Source organism: Arvicola amphibius, chromosome 12 (genome assembly GCF_903992535.2).
Source record: "Arvicola amphibius chromosome 12, mArvAmp1.2, whole genome shotgun sequence".
In the NCBI taxonomy this organism is placed as follows: domain Eukaryota; kingdom Metazoa; phylum Chordata; class Mammalia; order Rodentia; family Cricetidae; genus Arvicola; species Arvicola amphibius.
The window spans coordinates 57,300,503-57,323,104 of NC_052058.2; the positions used below are offsets into that span (position 1 = coordinate 57,300,503).

The following is a 22,602-nucleotide window of genomic DNA, read 5'->3' on the forward strand; positions in this document are numbered from 1 at the left end:
CATGTTTAGTAAGTGGATATGAGAAAGGAGGGGAGACTGATTTAACCACAGCATACCATAGACTTCCTTAGTACTGGTACTTATTTGTCCGAGTGTCATCTAAAGTGTAGAGGGCACTAATATTGGAAATGACAAAGGAAATATCACTGGCCCAGTTGACATAGGAGACTTAGACAATAGAAAACACAGTTTGTTCAAAATCACCTCCCAGGAACTGCTGTAGGTGATTTTCATGGCAGTGATAGGAAAAATGAGAATATAAAGAGAGAAAACTAGCCAAACCTTTGAGAAAATTTTGAATAATCCCAGGATATCTCTTCAGCAGCAATAAAATAGTATTGCTTGTTTCCACGATGACCACGGAGATACCATGCTGCAATAGTATCCGGATTTCTGGAGGAGTTGGTATCTGTCCTGGTGTCTGTTTTGTAGGGATCATTATAGTTTACATAATAATCTTCAGTATAATCATCGTCAATGCTTTCTAGCTCCTCATTTGAAATGATTTCAACATCATCTCCATCAACTCTACTGAGACCTACTACAACAAGAGGATTCAGTTCCGTTGACTTGGAAGTGTTATTGAGTTGGGGCAATGGTGAAGGAGATGGCGTGTGAATGAGATCTGGCTGGAGAAGAGTCTGGTTCAGTTCTGGAAGGGGTAAAGACTGACCAGAATCTGAAGGGTCAGATGCTTGGCCAGGATCCTCAGAGGCTGTTTCGTGCCTGTAGTTAAGAGGGGGGCTTGTCTGGATGAGGTCTGGAGAGAGGGTCACCTGACTGAGGTCTGGGGATAGCATGATTTCGTCAAAATCTGGAGAGAGGGTTAAGAGGCTGAGGTCTGGGGAGAGGGTCACCTGATTGAAGTCTGAAGACTGGGGCATCTGGTCCAAACCCTGGGAAAGGACTGGCTCATCAAATTCTGGAGGGAGAGGCAAGAGGCTAAGATCATGGGGGGAGGCCTTCTGGGTGTCATCTGGATAAAGGAGCTCCTGACCCAGGTCTAGGGAGAAAGGCATCTGGTAGTCATGAGGATAAAGGAGCACCTGACCCAGGTCTGGGGAGGAGGTCTTCTGGTTGTCATCTGGAGAAAGGGGCACCTGACCGAGGTCTGGGGAGGAGATCTGGTTGTCATCTGGAGAAAGGGTCATCTGGCCCAGGTCTGGAGAAATAATTAACTGATCTAATTCTGGAGAGATGGTAAAGAGGCTTGGGTCTGAGGAGGGACTTGTTTGGCCATCTTCTGAAGACAGAGACTTTTGACTTTGGTCTGAAAAGAAAGATGTTTGACCAATGTCTTCAGGGTAGGATTCATGGCTTAGGTCATAATCAAGCCCCTGGCTGGGCTCTGGAGTAGAGGATCTGTGACTCGGGTCTGTGGTAGAGTGTGTTTGATCAGGATCCTGGGTAGGAAATATTGGGGATTGTTCCTCTGGGGGCAATGACTGATACACATCTAAAGCAGAGCTCATCTGTCCAGAGCCATGTGGGAGGGCCTGATTATGGTCAGGAAGTGACCTGTCAACACTCGTCAAAGGGGAGGTCTGATTCAGGTCTATGGGAAGAGCTGTTTCATTGGACTTGTGGGGTAACAGTGAGTGATTAAGTCTCTGGTCTAAAAATGTGGGCTGGGCATCTCCTCTTAGTGGGTGAAAGCCTCTTGGAGATAGAAGACTGTGGATTGCCATCTTCTTATCCTTCTTCTTCTTTCGTGTCTTGATGAACTGTCCTTTATTAAAGTCTCTGTTCCCTTTCTCCTGTCTTACTTGTGAAGATTTACGTCTAATTCCAGAAAACATTGGGAGGTCACGTAACTTTCCTGTTGTGTTTGTAGTGGAGGTGCTATTGTCCCAAGCCCCTAGGATGTTCTGATTCTGAGGGCCATTCGGCAGCTTATCAGCAGCTGTGTCTTCACCATTTTCTGGTATTATTTCATAACTACTTTTTTCAGAAGCCAAATACCATTCCTTATCCAAAAATTTGGATGTGTTCATTTGTTTTAAGAGGAACAAATCAGTAGGAATTTCCTCGCTGGACCTCACTCTGGCATTAGTATTCTTTGGGTTTGAATGCCTCCTAGTTTTTTGGGCTGGTATTTTCATCTGGGGGAATCTATACTTCATCAGGTGAGCTCTTCCTAACTTGGCTTTTTTATGCTTAGCATGTCCTTGGCTCCCTGATCCTTTTGCACCAAGGGGAAGTAGGTGAACCACTGTGATGTCTGACTGTGAATCTTCCACATCATGTTCATAATACGAGCTGGAATGGTGTTCTGTGGGAGAGTTGAGAACTGAGTTCTCACCCAAGCCTGTGAGGTCCTCCGGGAGTGTACCAGTCATGGTGGCTCCTGAGCCAGGAAGGGTTTGTTGAGATTCTTTGAGGTTGTTACTGGCGATTCCACTAAGGTTTCCTGGAGAAGATTTTGAGTCATTTACTTTGTCTGTGCTTGGAAATATGAACTCCGAACTGTTCTCTAGAGCGAGAGCAGTAAGATTGAACTCATCTTCCTCCTGATTCCAGGATGAGTTTCTGAATGACCTAATTCCTAGTGATGAAGCCAATAGATACTGGTAATCATCATCTTCACTCTCGAATTCAAACTCGTTTTCTGAAGAGTCATGAATTTTCCGAGTTGTCACGGAAACGGATGTAGGTGCAAAAGGTTCATAAATCTCATACGAGTCTTCATCATCATCATTCCGGATACATTTAACATCCCTGAATCTCAGTTTTAGGTTTTTGTGTCTTGGATTGGAATTCATGGTAGTTAACATCCACGTTCCTTCATAGGAGAGACAGAGAAGGGAAGGTTGAAAGCTCAGGAAGTTACAAAAACACCAGGATCTGCTGGGGAAACAATTTCTAGTGAATTTTAACCAGAGGGGCCATGTGTTAGCTATGGACCATGCTAGACTATGAATGGTGAGTTATTGAGCCACAGTGACATAGAGAGAAAAACCAAGAGTAAGGTGTTTAGGAATTTTTTTAAATGTAGCTTGACATTGCTTTGGTATCTATCCACAGAGTCATTGTACTTTTAGGCTAGGGTATTTAACAGAAATTAGCTTTAAACTATTGGTCTATGGAGATTAAGAAGAAAAAGAGACTTTCAGTTTGGATTGTTCAAGAATTGTTGCTTTAGAATACACCAAGTAAAGGGGAAATCAGTGATAAAACGAACCTCAAAAGTTACTACCATCTGCTTAATTGTACATTTTGTCTGAGAATTGGAATTTGAGAGATGATAGTGATGTTGTTTTCCAACAAAGAAAGGGTATTTAGGTATTTCTAGGAAATAATGTATGTGTCATTTTGAAAGTGAATTCCTGAGACACTAAGGATGACCTGGGACAGGTCACCAACGCAACCACTTGTTGAGCTCTGGGCACTTGGAGGAGCTTTCACCTAGGATCTGAAACAACTCTGGACAGTGCTCTCAAGCTTTTCAGAGGGAGACTTCAGGCTTAGTGAGGGCAAGTAACCCATCTAAAGCTGCAAAACATTGAGCGGCAGAGCAGGATTTGAACTTGGGTCTTACACAACAATGTTGTCTCTGAGGCAGCCTCCAGGGCTCATCTAATGGTTGCTCACCTGAGGGTGGGGTGGTCTCTGATAAGAAATTGAAAAGTGGGGCTAGGGAGACAGTTCAGCTAGCACAAGGACCTGAGTTTGATTCCCAGCATCCATGTAAAAAATGTCAGGGCTAGTAGCCCGAGTTTGTAATTCCATCTCTGGGGAAGTGGATATAGGTGGGTCCTTGGGATCCACTGGACAGTTATGATGGCCTATTTGGCAAATTCCATTCCACTGTTTCATAAAAAGGTCGACGACACTTGAGGACTGACACCAAGGGCTGCTTTTGTGGCCAATCCCTTTCTGCTGCTTCTTCACGGTTACATCTGTCTTTCTGCCATCGTATGCCCTTGCTGCCGGGTTGTTTCAGAGATGTGCAAATCGAATTGGCATGAAACTGCTTCTATTTAAGCCATTAATTTCCCAACTATAAACCATGAGCAGCAGGGTAAGACAAGCCCACCAGGGTCCTGGAGACATAGCAGGTGTTGCGGTCATTGGGATAGCTCAGAGACCTTTCTCCACCTGAGAGCCCATCAGTTTTCCCTCCAAATACCTAGACTCTTACTCACCAACATTATCCATCGTGACAGTCACGGATTCACCACTCATGGGGAACAGGGTCAGTGTATCCTCGTGCTTCTTCCCGTAGATGAATGAGTGCCCGGTGAAGTGGACGGTTAAGATGTCATCGTAAATTCCCACACTGCAGAAGTGCCATTGGACGGTGTCATCAAAGCAGAATCCTAGAGTGGATATGCTCTCAGGCACGTAGCCGTTGAGAGCTGAAAGAGTAAAGTCTGTCAAATGCCAGGCCCGTACAACATGAGGATCCATAATCACAGCCCAGACAAATGCCCCTATACTCATTTGGCTGCATTAAGGCAGTGGTTATTGAAAGTAAGCTTTGAGGGCTAATGTGTGAGCAGGTCACAGTCAGCTTCCCAAGATATGGCTGATGCTCCTGACTTAGTCGAGGCGGAAAAATCAGGATAAAGATAAAGCCTCTCACTCACATTGGTTTAGTATGCATCCATCAAGCAAATATAAAATGTTACTTTATATTCTGCTGTAAATTTATTCTCGTCCTTGATTTAGATTGTCCAAGAAGAGCCTACCAGGAAGACAAGTCTATATAGAAGAACTTTATCTTCTTGGACATCGTAGTCATGAGTAAGAACGAATGCCACAAAACAAGGAGCTAACTGAGCACATTTGTTGTTGAGAATTGTTATCTGTAACCTAAGGTTGACCGACGGTTAGTCTAATAGTTTCCATTCAAGCACTGAGTTCATGTATTTTAATTATCTTTAAAGGAACACCACTTTGGCAACATCTTTATTTACATATGTACTGCACGTGGTAATCCAGTTAAGATATGATTTATTGGAGGGCACAACCAGTACACCCAGGTTACCACTGTGACCACAGTCCTAGTACGTGTGGTGTTTGGTACTAAAAAAACAAATATAAGTGACTATGTTCCAAATATATGTTGAGTTGCTGAAAGTGTGTGTTATTAGTTTCTACATCATTGCAGATGCTTTTCTAAATAGGCTAATACTATGGGCACTGGCTGCAAGAGGCTGTGAGCAGGTATATTCCACAACATGTGATTTAAGATAAAATACACACTGTACTGCGAAGACAGTCATAAAGCATATCCCATTTATTTCTATTACTTTTAAAAATTATGTAACTTTACATCATGAGAGCCTATCTCAAAACAACAAAAAAAGATAGTATCTAGGATATGCTGAGCTAAGTAAAGATTATTCTAATGAATTTCACTCATTTCTCTTTACTTTTCAATTTACCAGGAAATTTCATGTAAATGACTCACCTGTAATTTTTTTAGGCAGCACTGGTCTAGAGCTATAGGCCTAGAGCTATCACAGACCCCAGTTATAGGTCTAGAGCTATCACAGACCCGAGCTATAGGTCTAGAGCTATCACAGAGCCATTACTGGAAGGAAATTATGTGAAGTCAGCTTAATGTGGAACCTGTCAGTCCTGAAACTACATGAACAGACTCTGGGAAGCCACCTGCATAAAGGTGGTTATTCATTAGAAAAGGTGATGGAGATGGCTTTTTATTTTGAGGAATGGTGTGTGTGTGTGTGTGTGTGTGTGTGTGTATGTGCACAGGTGTGTGCATGCATGCATGTGTGTGTTCGTGGGTGTGTGTGCATGAGTGCATGGTTGTGCATGCATGTGCATGTGTGTGTGTGTGTGTGTGTGTGTGTGTGTTTGTGTGTGTATGTGTAGGGGACTCTGGTTGTTGGGAGGAAATTGCTTGCAGATGCCACAGTGAATTCATCTCAGACTTCTCATGACAATGGACTTTGGAATTGTAGCAAGTATCAAGCTCAGGAAGCTTGTCCTCTGCTCTGAATTCCTCTCCACATGCTTTCTCTTCAGACTTCTGCATCCACCACCACCTCACGACACTGGGCTCCCAGGCTCACCTTGCTAGACTCTGATTGGAGAATGCAGCTTTCTCTAAAAGACATCACATCTCTGTTCTGGCATTAACTAGAGGGTCTTCGCCATGCACATTTCTAAAATCCTTAGGTACCACTGACCAAGGTTCTCAGTGCCTTTCCTCCCAGCCTTCATCATTGCCTAGTGCCTGCACACTTTAACACACACACACAGACACACACACACATCACATTCACATACTACACATACACATACACAAGCACCACACACACATACATACCACACCACACAAACACATACACACCATACAAACAGATACCACAATGCACACACACAAACACATACCACACATACATACATACACCATGCCATACACATACATACACTGTACACATATACATATACCACAGACACACATACACACCACACAAACAAACATACCACACATCACATGCCCATACCACACATACACACACCACAAACTCATATATACATATAAGCCACACCATACAAACACACACGCCACACACATACCATAATACATACACAGACACACAAACATACATCACACATATGCACACACCACACACACAAACATACACACATACCACACCATACAAACACTACACACACGTGGCACACACCTTTAATCCCAGCACTAGGGAGGGATCTCTGTGAGTTTGAGACCAGCCAGGTCTACAAAAGCTAGTTCCAGGACAGGTTCCAAAGCTACAGAGAAACCCTGTCTCAGAAAAAAAAAAAAAAAAGACCAAACAAACCCCACACAAAATTTGGAAGCATGAGGCCACTCTGACTTAAAGGATCACTAGACTTTGAACCTTGTCTTAAAAGAAAAAAATTCTTTGGTTGCTTTGTTGTCAGGAACCCCATCACCAAGTCTTTGGACCCTAAGTGAGGAGAGGAGGGGTTGCTTTTGAGAGAGGATAAAGCATCACATTTTTGCCTTTGGGTAAAGACATGCCGCAACCACTAGAGTAAAGAAGACAGATAGAAACGGGGGCTCCGACTTACTGCTCATGATATTTGATTCATAAAACTTGGGGTCGTCACGTTTCACCTCTTCAGGATTTTCACAAAACTTGTTGATGTTGTCCTCAATGTACCAGCTCTTGTTCTCATCAAACACAGCAAACACAGCCTGCTGCTCGATGTCTGCTGCCCTCTGGAGGTGAAAGGGCAGGGATTAAAGCTCCAGTTGGCTCCTACTTCCCCATTGCTGTTGAGTCCAGAAAAGCCACATTGCAGGCACCCATGAGAGCCCATGATGTACCAAACACTTGTCCAAGATATAGCTAATACGTGAAAGCAAACAGAAGGGGTCAGAGAACTCAGTCAAAAGTTCCCAGGGGGAAAAATGCTACCTCCGTCCGGCACCTGAAAGCCAGTATATATCTGTGGTGGAGCACTGTTCACCACGAATGACTGTGCTCCAATGATGAAAAGGATGAGCAGAAGGTTGCAACAGGAACGCCTCATGCCCTTCCTTCCCGTTTCCTTTACGATATCAATAAATCAGGATCTTGCAAGTGTTCTGATTTTTCTAGGCATCCGCCTATTTTGCATGCCTTTGAATAAGACCCCTTTCACTATTATTTAACCTAATGCGAATTTTAGGTGAATAATATAATACTATTCATTTGCAATGAAGAGAAACTCAGGATGCTGGGGATATAGATCTGTTGGTAAAGTGTTTGCTTAGCACGCAGAAAGCCCGGGGTTCTCCCAAGTACCACATATGCCTGGTGTGGCGGCATATGTCTCCAATCCCGGAGGCATGGAAGTTCAAAATTATCCTGGTTACACAACCAGTTTGAGGCCTGCCTGAACTAAAAGAGAAATCGCTCTCAAAACAAAAACAAGCAACAACAAACCAACAAACAGGGGGCAGGCTGGAGAGATTGTTCAGTAATTAAGGGTGCTGGTTGAGGACCTGGGTTTAATTCCCATCATCCACATAGCACCTTACAACCATCTGTAACTACAGGGGATTTAACTCCCTCTTCTGGCCTTTGTGGGCACCAGGTATACACACTGTATGAAGACATGCATGCAAGCAAAACACCCATACACAAAAAACAAAAATAAAAATAAAAACTAAAATTTAAAAATAAAAAGAAAAGACAATTTTTAAATGTTCAAGGCCATCCTAGCCCATATAGTGAGTTTGAGGCCAAGTTGGGGCACATAAAAATATGTCTTAAAAGAAAACATACTCAGAAATCTAGTCTCTTTGGTCACATTCTTTGCTGTAATTTAGTCTCACCAAAGAAAGACTTTTGACAGGCTCCAATTTCACCAAAACTATGGCTTCAACTGGGTAGTGATGGTTCATGCCTTTAATCCTAGCACTAGGGAAGCAGAGGCAAGTGGATCTCTGCAAGTTTGAGGCCACCGTGGGCAATACAGTGAGTTCCAATACAGCCAGGGCTACACAGAGAAACCCTGTTTTATGTAGCAAAACAACAACAACCTAAACAAGCAAACAAAAACTATGACTCCAAATGTCCTTGTTCTAAGGATTCTCTCCTGTCTCTGTTACCTGCCTCTGGAAACAACAAAGAGTGGCACCAAGTTTGCACTGCACTCCTATGCCACCCTGTAAACACATTTCTGGGGGAGGGTGTTCTTACTTATTTGATCAGAGGGAAGAATTAACAGAGCTTAACTGGCTTCTTCATCACACGGGCAATACTGACAGACCTAGAGTTTGAAACTCCGTTAAAATCCAGCATCACGAGCAAGCTCCACCGAGAGCAGAATCCAGTCCCAGGAGCCAACTCAGTCCCGGGTCACTGGTGGATCAGGATTGAGCCAGTAACCAGGTCCAGAGTCAATGATCTCCACCTGAGCATGTACAGGGGAGTAACTGCTGAGCGAGTGAGCCAGAGCCAGAGACCGCTGAGGGTCCAGACATGAATCTGAGACCTTCAAGGGAGTAGACCTAAGCCAGAACCCCTATGGGTCTGGGTGTGAGTCTAGGACATCCCAGGAACTAGGCCTGAGCCAGGACCTCTGCCAGTCTAGGCATGAGTAAACCTGGGACCTCCGATGGAATAGGCTGTCTGTGGGGCCAGGCATGAGTCAGGGACCTCAGAGGGAGTAGGCCTGAGCCAGGACCTCTGCAGTTCCAGGTGCACTCAAGCCTGGGACATCCGAGGCAGTAGACTGGAACCAGAAATCTTTGCAGGACCAACTCCAAGCCAGGGACTTCTGCAGGAGAAGATCCAGACTAGGATTTACAGAAACGTGGCAAAGCCACCAGCCTAGGCCAAAGTAGGTCTGAGATAGCAAACTCCATGGGAGCAGAGCAAAGAATAGGAGCACTGAACTATCTCCAGGAACATGGAGTAACCAATGTAGTTACTATAATTGTGGCACTGACTGTACCATGAGGAACAACCATCTGAGCTTTGGATTCACTGGCACCTAGAAGAATATTCAACACAATCTCAGACAGCCCCAACCACACCTATTAGAGGAAAAGATGAGTAGAAAAAGTAAGAACACACGAAACACCACAAGAGCAACACAACACCAGTAAAACCTAAAGACCCTACAACAGCAAGACCTAAACAATCAAATATGGATGAAACAGAAGAAAATGACCTAAAAAATAACTTCAAGAGATGTTTTGAAACCTTAAAGAGGAAATGAGAAATCCCTTAAAGAAATGGAGGAAAAGACAAACAAAAATTGGAAGACATCAGCAAATCACTTAAAGAAAACCAAGAAGAAAAGAAATTCAAACATATGAAATAAAACTATTCAAGACTTGAAAACTGAAATAGAGACAATAAAGAAAACACAAGCTGAGGGAATTATAGAAGCGGAAATCATGAGAAAATGATTGGGAACCACAAACGCAAGCATGAACAGCAGAATACAAGAGATGGAAGAGAGAATCCAAGCGCTGATCAGATACATAGAGGAAATAGACTCATCTGTAAAATAAAACATTAAATCTAATAAAAGCTTAACCAAAAAATATCCAGGAAATATGGGACACCATGAAAATGCCAAATCTAAGAATAATAGGTATAGAAGGAGAAGAATTTCAACTCAAAAGCACAGAGAATATACTTAACAAATTCATAGAAGAAAACTTTCCCAACCTAAAGAAAGATATGCCTATGAAGATACAAGAAGCCTGCAGAACATCAAACAGACTGGATAAAAAAATGTCCTTTGGCCACATGATAATCAAAATGCTAAACATACAGAGTAAAGAAAGAATATTAAGAGCTGCAAAGGAAAAAGGCCAAGTAGCATATAAAGGCAGACCTATCAGAATTACACCTGACTTTTCACTGGAGAAAATGAAAGACAGAAGGTCATGGGTCAAGTGTTATTGCAGACATTAAGAGACCAGCCCAGGCTACTATACCAAGCAAAACTGTCAATCACCATAGAAGGAAAAAACAAGATATTCCATGACAAATCTAGTTTTCACCAATACCTAGCCACAAACCCAGCCCTACACAAAATACTACAAGGAAAACTCCAACCCAAGGAAGTTGGCTACACCAATAAAAACACAGACAATTGATGGTCTCACAGCAGCAAATCCCAAAGAAGGGAAAAACGTACAAATTAACATCACCAACAAAGAAAACTAAATTAACAGGAAATAGTAATCACTGGTCATTAATATCCCTTAATGTAAATGGACTCAACTCACCTATAAAAAAGTACAGGCTAACAGATGGAATATGAAAACAGAATCCATCCTTCTTCTAAATACAAGAAACACATCTCAACCTCAAAGACAGACTAAAGGGTTGGGAAAAAATATACCAATCAAATGGATATAAGAAACAAGTGGGTGTAGCTATCCTAATATCTAACAAGATATACTTCAAGCTAAAATCAGTCAAAAGAGACAAAGAAAGTCATTTTATATTAGTCACAGAAAAAAATCCATGAAGAGGAAATCTCAATACTGAACATCTATGCCCCAAATACAAGGGCACCCTCATATATAAAAGAAACACTTCTAAAGCTTAAATCATGCATTAAACCCCACACACTAATAGTGGGAGACTTCAACACTCCCCTCTCACCACTGGACAGATCAGTAAGACAAAAAATGAACTGAGAAGTAAGAGAACTAACATGTGTTATGACTCAATGGACTTAACAGACATCTATAGAACATTCTATCCAAACAAAAAGAATATACCTTCTTCTCAGCACCTCATGGACCCTTCTCAAAAATTGACCACATACTTAGTAACAAAACAAACCTCAACAAATATTAAAAAATTGAAATAACCCAATGTACCTATCAGATCACCATGATTTAAAACTAGAAGTCAACGGCAATATTAATTCCAGAAAGCTCACAAACACATGAAAATTAAACAGTGCTCACCTGAATCATCAATGGGTCAGGGAAGAAATAAAGGGAAAAATCAAAGATTTCTTTAAATTCAATAAAAATGACCACACAACATACCCAAATTTATGGGACACAATGAAAGCAGTGTTAAGAGGAAAGTTCATAGCACTAAATGCCTACATAAAGAATCTGGAAAAATCCCACACTAGTGAATTAATGGAACATTTGAAAACTTCAGAACAAAAAGAAGCAAACTCACCTAAGAGAACTAGATGCAGGAAATAATCAAATTGAGAGCTGAAATCAACAAAATAGAAACAAAGAAAACAATTCAAAGAATCAATGAGACAAAGAGTTGGTTCTTCAAGAAAATCAACAAAATAAACAAACCATTATCCAAACTAATGCAGAGAGAGAATATTCAAATTAACAAAATCAGAAATGAAAAGGGGGTCATAACAACAGACATGGAGGAAATACAGAGAATCATCAGGTCATATTTTGAAAACCTGTACTCCACAAAATTGGAAAACTTAAAGGAAATGGACAACTTTCTGGATAAATATCACCAAAATTAAATCAAGACCAGATAAGCAAATTAAACAGACCTATAACTGCTGAAGAGATAAAAACAGTCATCAAAAGTCTCCCAACCAAAAAAAAAGCCCAGGACCAGATGGCTTCAGCTCAGAATTCTACAAGACTTTCAAAGAACTAATACCAATACTTCTCAAATTATTCCACACAATAGAAACAGAAGGAATATTGCCAAACTCTTTTTATGAGGTTACAATTACCCTGATACCCAAACCACATTACTAAGAAAGAGAATTACAGACCAATTTCACTAATGAACATTGATGCAAAAATACTAAATAAAACACTGGCAAATCAAATCCAAGAACACATCAGAACTATCATCCACCATGATCAAGTCGGCTTCATCACAAAGATACAGGGATGGTTCAACATATGAAAATCTGTCAACAAAATCCACCATATAAACAAGCTGAAAAATAAAAACCACATGATCATCTCATTATATGCCAAAAAAGCCTTTGACAAAATATTTCTCTTCATGATAAAGTCTTGGAGAGAGCAGGCATACAAGGAACATACCTAAACATAATAAAGGCAATATACAGCAAGCCAACAGCCAACATCAAACTAAATGGAGAGAAACTCCCAGAAATTCCACTGAAATCAGGAACAAGACAAGGTTGTCCACTCTCTACATATCTATGCAATATAGTTCTTGAGGTCCTAGCTAGAGCAATAAGACACCAAAAGGAGATCAAAGAGATACAAATTGGAAAAGAAGAAGTCAAACTCTCACTGTTTGCTGATGATATGATAGTTTACATAACCAATCCCAAAAATTCTACCAAGGAACTTCTACAACTCATAAACACTTTCAGTAATGTAGCAGGATACAAGATTAACTAAAAAAAATCAGTAGCCCTTCTGCACACAGATGATAAATGGACTGGGGAAGAAATCAGAGAATCAACACCCTTCACAATAGCCACAAATAGCATAAAATATCTTGAAGTAACTCTAACCAAACAAGTAGATTTGTATGACAAGAACTTTAAATCTTTGAAGAAAGAAATTGAAGAAGACACCAGAAAGATCTCTCATGCTCCTGGGTAAGCAGAATTAACATAGTAAAAATGGCAATCTTACCAAAAGCAATGTACAGATTCAATGCAATGCCCAGCAAAATTCCAGCAAAATTCTTCATAGACCTTGAAAGAACAATGCTCAACTTCATATAGAAAAGCAAAAGAAGGAGGAGGAGGAGGAGGAGGAGGAGGAGGAGGAGGAGGAGGAGGAGGAGAGAAGAGAAGAGAAGAAAAGAAAAGAAAGAAAAGAAAAGAAAAAATCAGAATAGCCTGTACAATAAAAAAACTTCTGGAGGCATCACAATCCCTGACTTCAAACTCTACTACAGAACTACAGTACTGAAAACAGCCTGGTATTAGCATAAAAACAGACAGGAGGACCAATGGAACCAAATAGAAGACCCAGATATCAATCTACACTCCTTCAAACACCTGATTTTTGACAAAGAAGCAAAAAATATAAAATGAAAAAAGAAAGCATATTTAACAAATGGTGCTGGCATAACTGGATATCAACACGTAGAAGAATGAAAATAGAGCCATTTCTTTCACCATGCACAAAACTCAAGTCCAAATGGATTGAAGACCTCAACATAAAGCCAGCCACACTGAGCCTTATAGAATAGAAAGTGGGAAGTACGGTAGAATGCATTGGCACAGGAGACCACTTCCTAAATATAACCCCAGCAGCACAGACACTGAGAGAAACAATTAATAAATGGAACCTCCTGAAACAGAAAAGCATCTGTAAAGCAAAGGACACAGTCAATAAGACAAAAAGACAGGCTACAGAATGGGAAAAGATCTTCATTAACTCCACATCAGACAGAGGCCTGATCTCCAAAATGTACAAAGAACTCAAAAAATTGGTCACCAAAAGAACACGTAATCCAATAAAAGAAATGGAGTACAGACCTAAACAGAGAACTCTCAACATCCATAGTCATCAGAGAAATGAAAATCAAAACAACTCTGAAATTCCATCTTACACACCTGTAAGAATGGCCAAGATCAAAAACACTGATGACAACTTATGCTGGAGAGGTTGTGGGGAAAGGGAACACTCCTGCATTGCTGGTGGGAATGCAAGCTGGTACAATCCCTTTGGAATTCAGTGTGGCGATTTCTCAGAAAATTAGGAAACAACCTTCCTCAAGACCCAGTAATACCACTTTTGGGTATGTATCCAAAGAATGCTCAATTGTGACACAAGGACATGTTCTCAACTATGTTCATAGCAGCTTTGTTTGTCATAGCCAGAACCTGGAAACAACCTAAATGCCCCTCAACTGAAGAATGGATAAGGAAAATGTGGTACATTAACACAATGGAGTACTACACAGCAGAAAAAAATAACATCTTGAATTTTGTAGGAAAATGGATGGAGCTAGAGAACCTTATTATGAGTGAAGTAATCCAGACCCAGCAATACAATTTTCACATGTACTCACTCATAGGTGGTTTTTAAACATAAAGCAAAGAAAACCAGCCTACAAACCACAATCCCAGAGAACTTAGACAACAATGCGAACACTAAGAGAGACTTACATAGATCTAATCTTCATGGGAAGTAGAAAAAGACAAGATATCCTGAGTAAATTGGGAGCATGGGAACCTTGGGGGAAGAATGAAGAGGGGAGGGGAGAGGCAGGGAGGGTAGCAGAGAAAAATGTAGAGCTCAATAAAAATCAATTAAAAAAAAAGAAACTTAAAAAAAAATCCAGCATCACACTCGGGCTGTGCTCTGCCGTGAAAGTCCAAACAAAAATAGCAACAGCATAAAAGATGATCCTTGATGAAAATATTGTCACACTGTTGCTAAAGAAGACTACCGTTTAGTGTACTTTAGAAGGAAAAATCCTGTTGTCCAGCCAGGAGAAATTCTTATTTCAAGGTTTACTCTAAGGTTAAAATAAATACCTGTATGCCTCTCTGATCCAGGGACCTGCTCTTACAGATTAGAAGCAGGCCTATTAGGCCAGAGGTGATGTCCCTGGTGACATCCACATCACTGTAGTAAGGCCTTGTGAGGCACTGGGCGTCATTTTCTGTGGGTTCATCAAACTCTAGAATGTTCCACTTGTAAGTATAGCTTTCCCCTGGTTGAACTGGTCTGATCATGGTGTGACTGCCTGAAAGAAAAGATACGCTGTTATTTTTTTCATGTACACTGTTAATAATTTTTGAGAAATTATTTTATCATAATAAACATCTACCTTAGCTTTTATTTAGAGTAACGATTATCAGGAAAGAAAGAATTCTTTTTGTCTAAAACGCTTGACTACAGATTATCATGTAGCTGTTCAATATTTCTCCACTAGATGCCGCCAAAGACACTGAGAAAGGTGTTGCATTTGTAACCATTAAAGGGAGAAGGGTTTGCCTGGGGTTTTTAGGGATTCCCCCTCCATGAGTGTTACTGACGCACTTGTCATAACCACTGAGCAAATAGGACAAGAGGAAACCGTGGAAGTTTCTCAGAGGTCATCAGTCTCTTTCAGTAGAAGTGAAAAGTTCCCACCTGAGGTGGAGGAAGAGTTGACTCCATCTTCGTAAGGCGAGAATGTCACCCCATGAGGGTAAATGCTATAGGGTCGGCTGGCCATGTTTTTGAACACAATCTACAAAGTTAAGTCATATTAATTATTTCAGCATCGAGCGTCATTCATGAGAACTATTAGATAAGAAGATGGCAGCTTTGTACACTTACCTCTGTGTGTGCATGTGTGGGTAGGTATGTACATGACATGCAGGTGCGCACCCACAGGTGTGTGTTCAAGCAATGGGAAATCAGTTCTGTTGATTCGTGCAGTAGTCCCACCTCCCCCCTCCATTACCAAGAAATGGGGGAATCAGTTCTGTTCATCTGTGCAGCAGCCCCCCTGCCTTGCCCCCATTACCAGGCAGGAAGGAGCCTCTGGGGGAGTCTTACTCCCATATAAAGATGAGAAACAGAACTTCGTCCCTGGGGAACAGCTTAGGAAAAGTTACATTCCCCTCATAGCACATCCTCGTCTCCCAGATGATCCCATCACCCTTCCCTTATTCTTCCAGATTGGACCTCATCTATTCCTTTCCTCAGTGAAACCGTGCTGCCTCTGCTTGTCTTGCTCCCTGAGATCATTGTCAATGAAGTTATCGTCCTGGGACCCCAAGAGCCAGACCCTGAGTTCCAGACAGCATCTGCTTATGCTGAAACCTAAGGCATCTTAGTGGAGCCAAAAATGAGTGAAGGAAGGAAAGAGGGGAAAGAAGGCCCAGTCATCTGATTACTTTCAAATGAACAAAATGGACTTTCTCTGGGGCATGATTTTCACGGAAGTCCTAATTCACCTATTAATCTTCAATAGATAACCTTAGTCGTATCTTCTACTTGGTTTTCAGACAAAGCCTTCAAATCAACTTTGATATGCAGATTATCTACATTCTAGGATCTTGTCGAAGATGCAACCTTCAGTTGTCTGTTACTTGGGTCTTCACCTAGCTCTGTGATGTAATATAATGTTCAAGCATATTATTATTACATCTAGTATGTGCCTGTACATATGTGCACGTGTGTGTGTGTGTACACGTGTGTGCATGCGTGTGTCTCTCTGTGTATGTGTGTTTAAGGGTACGTATGTTACAGTGTGCATATGAGGTCAGAAGATAACCTGTGGGCGTTGATTCTCTCCATCACAGGCCCCAGGTGATACAAATGCTACTGGACTAGAGAGCAACCACTAGAGCCACATACAGACTGTCCCGAAGTCATTTTCTCGCCACTCTCCTGACTTGGATGCTCACACTGATAACGAACAATGTTATTTTCAAAAGCTGCCCACCCCTTCTGTTTTGCGACAGTTGTGGGGATTTTGTCAAGGACACAGGAAGTTACTCCTGGCTCTCTACCTCAGGCAAATGGTGCTGTGTTCACAGGCGTGTAAACCTTGCTCGGGCGTATTTCCTTTTTACTTCGCTGTTCAAGTGAGGACAAACTTTGTGGACAACCTTGGGATTGTTTCATTGCACCTACTTGTGACTCTGATTTATTCCCTTCTGGTTTATCCGTCAAGACCCTTGTGTTATTGAGTAGACTATAAATACATGAAATACTAAGTAAAACTAAAAGCTGTGTTTGAATTTAAAATTATATGAATACATTTAAAAATATTAAAAGCTGCCAATCCCTGATCCGTCTTTTTGGTTCAGTTCTTCCCTGCCTCCATATTTCTTTGCTTACCTTGAGTGTGTCCCTGACCTGGGCTCTAATAATAGGGCCCAGAATCCCACTTTGTTTGGTACCGGAACTCTCCATGCGTTTGGAGAAGGTCTCGTCCTCATATTGCCGGTAAATAACTTTCTTATACTGTTTTCCAATTTGATTTGAGAAATTATCCAAGTGCAAAGACCTGTATTTCCTTAAAGTGAAATGAAATAATAAAAGAAAAGTCAAACTACTTCAAGTAGAGAGTCCAGTGCAGCAGTGGGAAATCCTTGTGCATGCAAGTTCTGCTTTGGGGTTGGCTAAAATGCTTCTTGGAACAGGCTCAGAGTAGTTTGCAACTTCCTGATGTCCTTCACACAGCCAAAAACTAGCAATTAAGAGTCACCTCCTCCAGTACTGAATAGGTTATAGGTACCTGGTGAGAAGCAATATCTGAACAGAAAATGTTTGTTGACCTTCCCTTTTTTTGTTCTTCTTTCTTCATCTCTCTATCTCTCTCTCTCTCTCTCTCCTAGCCTCTCTCTCTCTCATCTCGTCTCTCTCTTCTGTTTATTTTCTCTGTTTCCTTCCCTTCTTTCTTTTTTCTTTCTACATCTATCCTTCTTTCTCCCTTTCTTTCTCTCTCTTTTCCTTCTTCTCTTTCTTTTTTCTTTCTCTCTTCCTCTCTCTCTCTCTCTTTCTTTTGATTCACAGTATTCTATACATGAATGTGCTATAACTTGATACTCTTTTCCAATTGATGGACTTTTGGAATTGATTCTAATTTTTCTATTCTATTAATAGTGCAGCAGTATGCACCTTATTCCCACAGCCCTTCACTTGTGATAGGAATACTTTGATTGCAGTTAAATTCCAAGAGCAGGATGATTGCCTGGGGAAAGGTATATATGCTTACAATTCTAACATATTTGTCAAATTATCCTACAGAAGTCTTTAGAAGCACCCTGGGCCACCAGAATGTGTGATCAGTTCTGTTTCCCATCACCTCTTGGCAAACAAATGGTGTAATGTGAACCTGACAGTCTGATAGGCACAGAGCAGCAATCCAGTGAAATTTCACTTTAACCTTTCTTATTAGGATTGGCATATGAGGAGCCACTAGAATTTCCAATTTTCCTCATTATTTTCTGGCATCTTCTCTCAGGTATGAGAACAGAAGAGTAGCCCTGAATTTGTAGAACTAACGTGAAGCCCTTAGCAAACATCCATTACAGGGTTAGCAGTGGCAATCATTCAAAGAATTCTAGCTGCTGCTGTTCTTGTTACCATCACCAGGCCACATTCCTATGGTGAATTAGGGGCAATTAAATGTTGATAAGGATAAGCATATCTAGGTGGAAACCAATACTTGTGTCCCTTGAGAGTTGGCCACTTGCGGAATTTTAGCCTAAGGACCCATCTGAGGAGCACGCCTCTAATCTTTGCATGGTGGTCTGACCCCGACTCACTTGTCCATAGTTGTAGGTATAACAGGTGCGTAGTTCCAAATGACTTCCTCTGCAGCAATGAAGTACTCCCACCTCTTCATGTGTCGCCTCTGCTCTCGAGTGAGTGTCTTGGTACTCCTGGTTTTCTTTGGGCAGTTTTTAATGTCAATGTAAGCCTGCATTCCAGCTGGATTAAGATATAAAGTCAGCAGTAGAATTTAAGAGAAAAAAATTCATCAAAACGTGTATTTAAAAAAAACAGTTCATGGGATACAAATAATAACAGTAAAGCAATGCTCAGACATTCTTATGATGGGCCACAGAGGACGCAAGCGTTGAGAGCAGGATGAGAGGCAAGGGCTAGAGGAAGAAGGTAGAAAGGTTCCCTGATGGAGGAGCAAACTTAAAACCCTGGGACTAGGACTGAGATATAGCACTATGGTCAAGTGGGGGCTTAACATGTAGGTGGCCCTGGGTTTGATCCTTAACAAAGCTCGCTCCCTTCATATCTCTCTCTCTCTCTCTCTCTCTCTCTCTCTCTCTCTCTCTCTCTCTCTCTCTCTCTCTCTCTCCAAAATAACTAAATGTAAAAATTTTGTCATTGGGCAGTGGTGGCGTACATCTTTAATCCCAGCACTCAGGAGACAGGGGCAGGCCGATCTCTGTGAGTTTGAGGCCAGCCTGGTCTACAGAGCAAGTTCCAGGACAGGCTCCTACAAGGAGAAATCCTGTCTCAAAAAACAAAACAAAAAGATTGTCTTTTCTTGTTATTTGTCCATTTGATAAATGAAGAACACAATGGTGTGTACTTAATGTGATTGTTAATTCATACCACTTGTCCTTAATTTTAGATTTAGTTTTGCTCTATTCCTATTAATAACTATACCACAGTGACAGTTTACCAGTGTCGTCACTTTAACATAATTTCCATTGCTCAGGATGCAAACAAAGTGATCTCATACAATATTTATTCCTCAAGTGCCTACACCCTCGTTGGTAACAGTTTCCGAAAGTAACAGAATGTGCTTAGATCTTCAACTCTATCAACATGAGTCTTCCTCTCAACAGTTTAAAGGCAAAACCATGTGACAGGACAGCTAACTGTTTTATTTACACGGCACCACACAACTCCTGCTGGTTCAGGAGAGTTAACTGCTGCTCTCTGAAGTCCATTGCTAGCTGGCATGGTGGCTCATGCCTATAATCCCAGCACTGGGGAGGCTGAGACAGGAGGGCTGCCATGAGTTCAAAACCAGCTTAGACATAGGGTGAGTTCAGGCCAGCTTGGCCTGCAGTGTAGCCCCCTTCCTCAGTTAAAACAACACACAACTGTTCTGTCTAGTCTCTGGGCTCCTTCCCCTGCCTACATGTGAAAGACACCCCAAGAATGTATCCATAGAAAACATCAGTTCTATTCTTCTGTCCATGGAAATAGAGACAGACCTCTATCTTAAAGGTCCTTTGTCATTCCTTCACTTCCTTCATCTCCAACCCCTGGGTCATGAATCTGGGTGGGGTTGACTAAAAGGGTAAAGGAGAACAAATGGAGCTGCACCCAACACAAGACGGTCATGAAAGGTTTCTTGCCTTGATAATGCGTTGGGATGAGGGAAGAAACTATCAACTTTCCTTCTGGGCTCATGGTCATGTTCGCAGTCTGTCGATTGTTTGCATGACCAGCGTGATGGTGGACACCCTTGTGCTGGTTCTGCTCCAGGACTTGGACGTTGAAGTGGATAGAGAACAGCTCTGGCCCCTGAGCTCATTCCAATCAGATGCCAGCTGACGTGGTCATGGGCACAGACTGTTACATCTGAGAGGGGAGAAGGAAAAAAGCATCCAAATGCATAGTGGCACGCAAACAGTCACAACTCAAGCAGCAAGTAGTACCCCAAAGAGGGGATAGAGCTTAGAAAGGGGCCTTTCCCCCAGAACTGCAGGGACAGCTAAAGGACGAAAGCTAAGGGGCAGCTGAATATGTGACAAACCATCACGGTTGGTCCAGGACTGAGAGGTCTCTCAAGATATTCTCAGTGTATGAATCAGTAAAGTACTGGTCACATTGATCTGGCCAGAGTGTCAGGACCCTAATCCTCTCATGCAGGTAGAGGTCAAGTTCTGTCAAAGTAGAAAGAAGTGTGAAGATGTGCCAGGGATGTTCTATGGTGTTTTCACCCACTTTTGAATTGTTTTAATGATAGTGGTTTACTCTCTGTGTTACTGATGTCCTTGCTGCAACTGGACGCCAAAGCTTTTCATGGAGAGATTGATAACAACTGAGGGAGAAAGAACCAGGGGGAAAGCTCAACTTTGCTTTCTTTGTTGCCACAGTGATGGAGAAAATGCTCATTTATTTGCTCTGGGAAAGAATCCAGAATTGGCTCCTACCCAGATCCATGACCACTAGATATAAGAGGATAGGCTGGGAACTGGTTTCTCATCCATGGAGGCGTTTGTCCTTTGTGAACATTGTGAACAGGAAGCTGGGAGGTAGCTAGAAGATATGTGTGTTTCTGTGAGTTCCCTTATCCCCTTCAGAAGCAGCTCACACTGAGTACAGCAATGAGCACATCTACAGTAGTAGTGTCATGTCTGTTCAATATATATTGCTCCATAAGACTGGAGCCTTCACAGGCATAAGTATTGTGTCTACTAATTTTTCTTCCCTTTTTTGCTCTTTTGCATTTATTTTAATTATTCTTTTTCAACTACAAATTCTTTGTCTTGATCAAGTTGTTTCTGTTTTATTTACACACAGTCGGCCATTTTGGCTTTTATATATTTACACGGATTATTTTCCCTGTCAGGACACAGATAATGGGATTGTTAATTCCACTTCTGGAAACAGCATATTGAGCCTACTAGTTGGTAAGGATAGCACAAAGGCAGGGAGATGAATGAGGTGCAAATTCAGATCTTCCAAGGAAGAGGTCACTTAGTTCAGTCTCAGCTTTGGAAGAACCTAATTTTGGAACTCAGAATCAATACCCAGAGCTGAATGAGCCAGGCAAAAAAATGGTGCCAAATGAAACAGAATAAAAATGGAAAGAAACCCAGACCTCAACTCTTGACAACGTTTATTTCTCTGTAAAAGACTTCATTTGTGATATTGATATATAATGAAATTTAGAACTTTTATTTTTGTTTACAATTGTTTGATTGGTTTTGTGTATTGCATGAATCGCGTGATTCACAATGAGGTCAGAGGACAACCTGTGAAAGCTGGTTCTCTCTTTCCACCATGTGGGTCCAAGGGATCGAAACCAGGTCATCAGGCCTGGAGAAAAACACCCTTACTCTCTGAGTCATCTCAGCAGCCCCTGGAATTTTTTAGTAGGGAAATACTTTCATTTTTCCTAAACTGAGCATAAATATAATATATACATATATGCTATGGGACATATGTGTATTTACTTATGTAGTATACACTAATATGTATATATCCTAGGGACCAATTTGTAGCCAGTTATCTGTATCTTGTGATTGCAAATTTAAATCTGAATGTAAATCTAGGATAGAAGCCAAGGTTAAAGTCTCCCACAGAGCAAATGAACAATCCCCAGGTCACCATGGGAACAAAGAGAAAAAGCAAATCTAGGTTTCTCCCTGAGTTGTTATCACTACATCATACACACACACACACACACACACACACACACACACACACACACACGTGCATATATCTCCTGAATTTTTCATTCTATGTCAGTTTTACTAGAAAGACCTAGAAGAAGTGGAAGTGGTATTGGTGGTTGCTATGGTTACAGCATGTCTCCTAAAAGGCTCAGACACCAGAAGCTTGGCTCTGTGTAGTGAATTTCAGGTGGTAGAACCTTATAAACATAGAGCCAGAGGAAAGTGGTTAGGTCACTGGAGAGATTGTCCTTGGAGGAGATTAATGTAGTTCTCATGGAACTTTGGTTAATTCTCACGCGAGTGAGTTATTATAAAGCAAGGCCATCCCGT

The 22,602-nt window shown here is 41.5% G+C and overlaps 1 protein-coding gene across 1 annotated transcript in view; it reads right to left on the bottom strand.

The window, feature by feature from the left end:
• F5 (coagulation factor V) overlaps positions 1–22,602 on the bottom strand; it is an 82,876-nt gene that overhangs the window by 24,832 nt on the left and 35,442 nt on the right. The window contains 9 exon segments of the mRNA XM_038349964.1: positions 283–2,782; positions 4,146–4,358; positions 7,051–7,201; positions 14,923–15,134; positions 15,524–15,623; positions 17,225–17,402; positions 18,658–18,823; positions 20,224–20,392; positions 20,394–20,449. Of these exon segments, the coding sequence (XP_038205892.1) occupies positions 283–2,782; positions 4,146–4,358; positions 7,051–7,201; positions 14,923–15,134; positions 15,524–15,623; positions 17,225–17,402; positions 18,658–18,823; positions 20,224–20,392; positions 20,394–20,449 (3,745 nt within the window).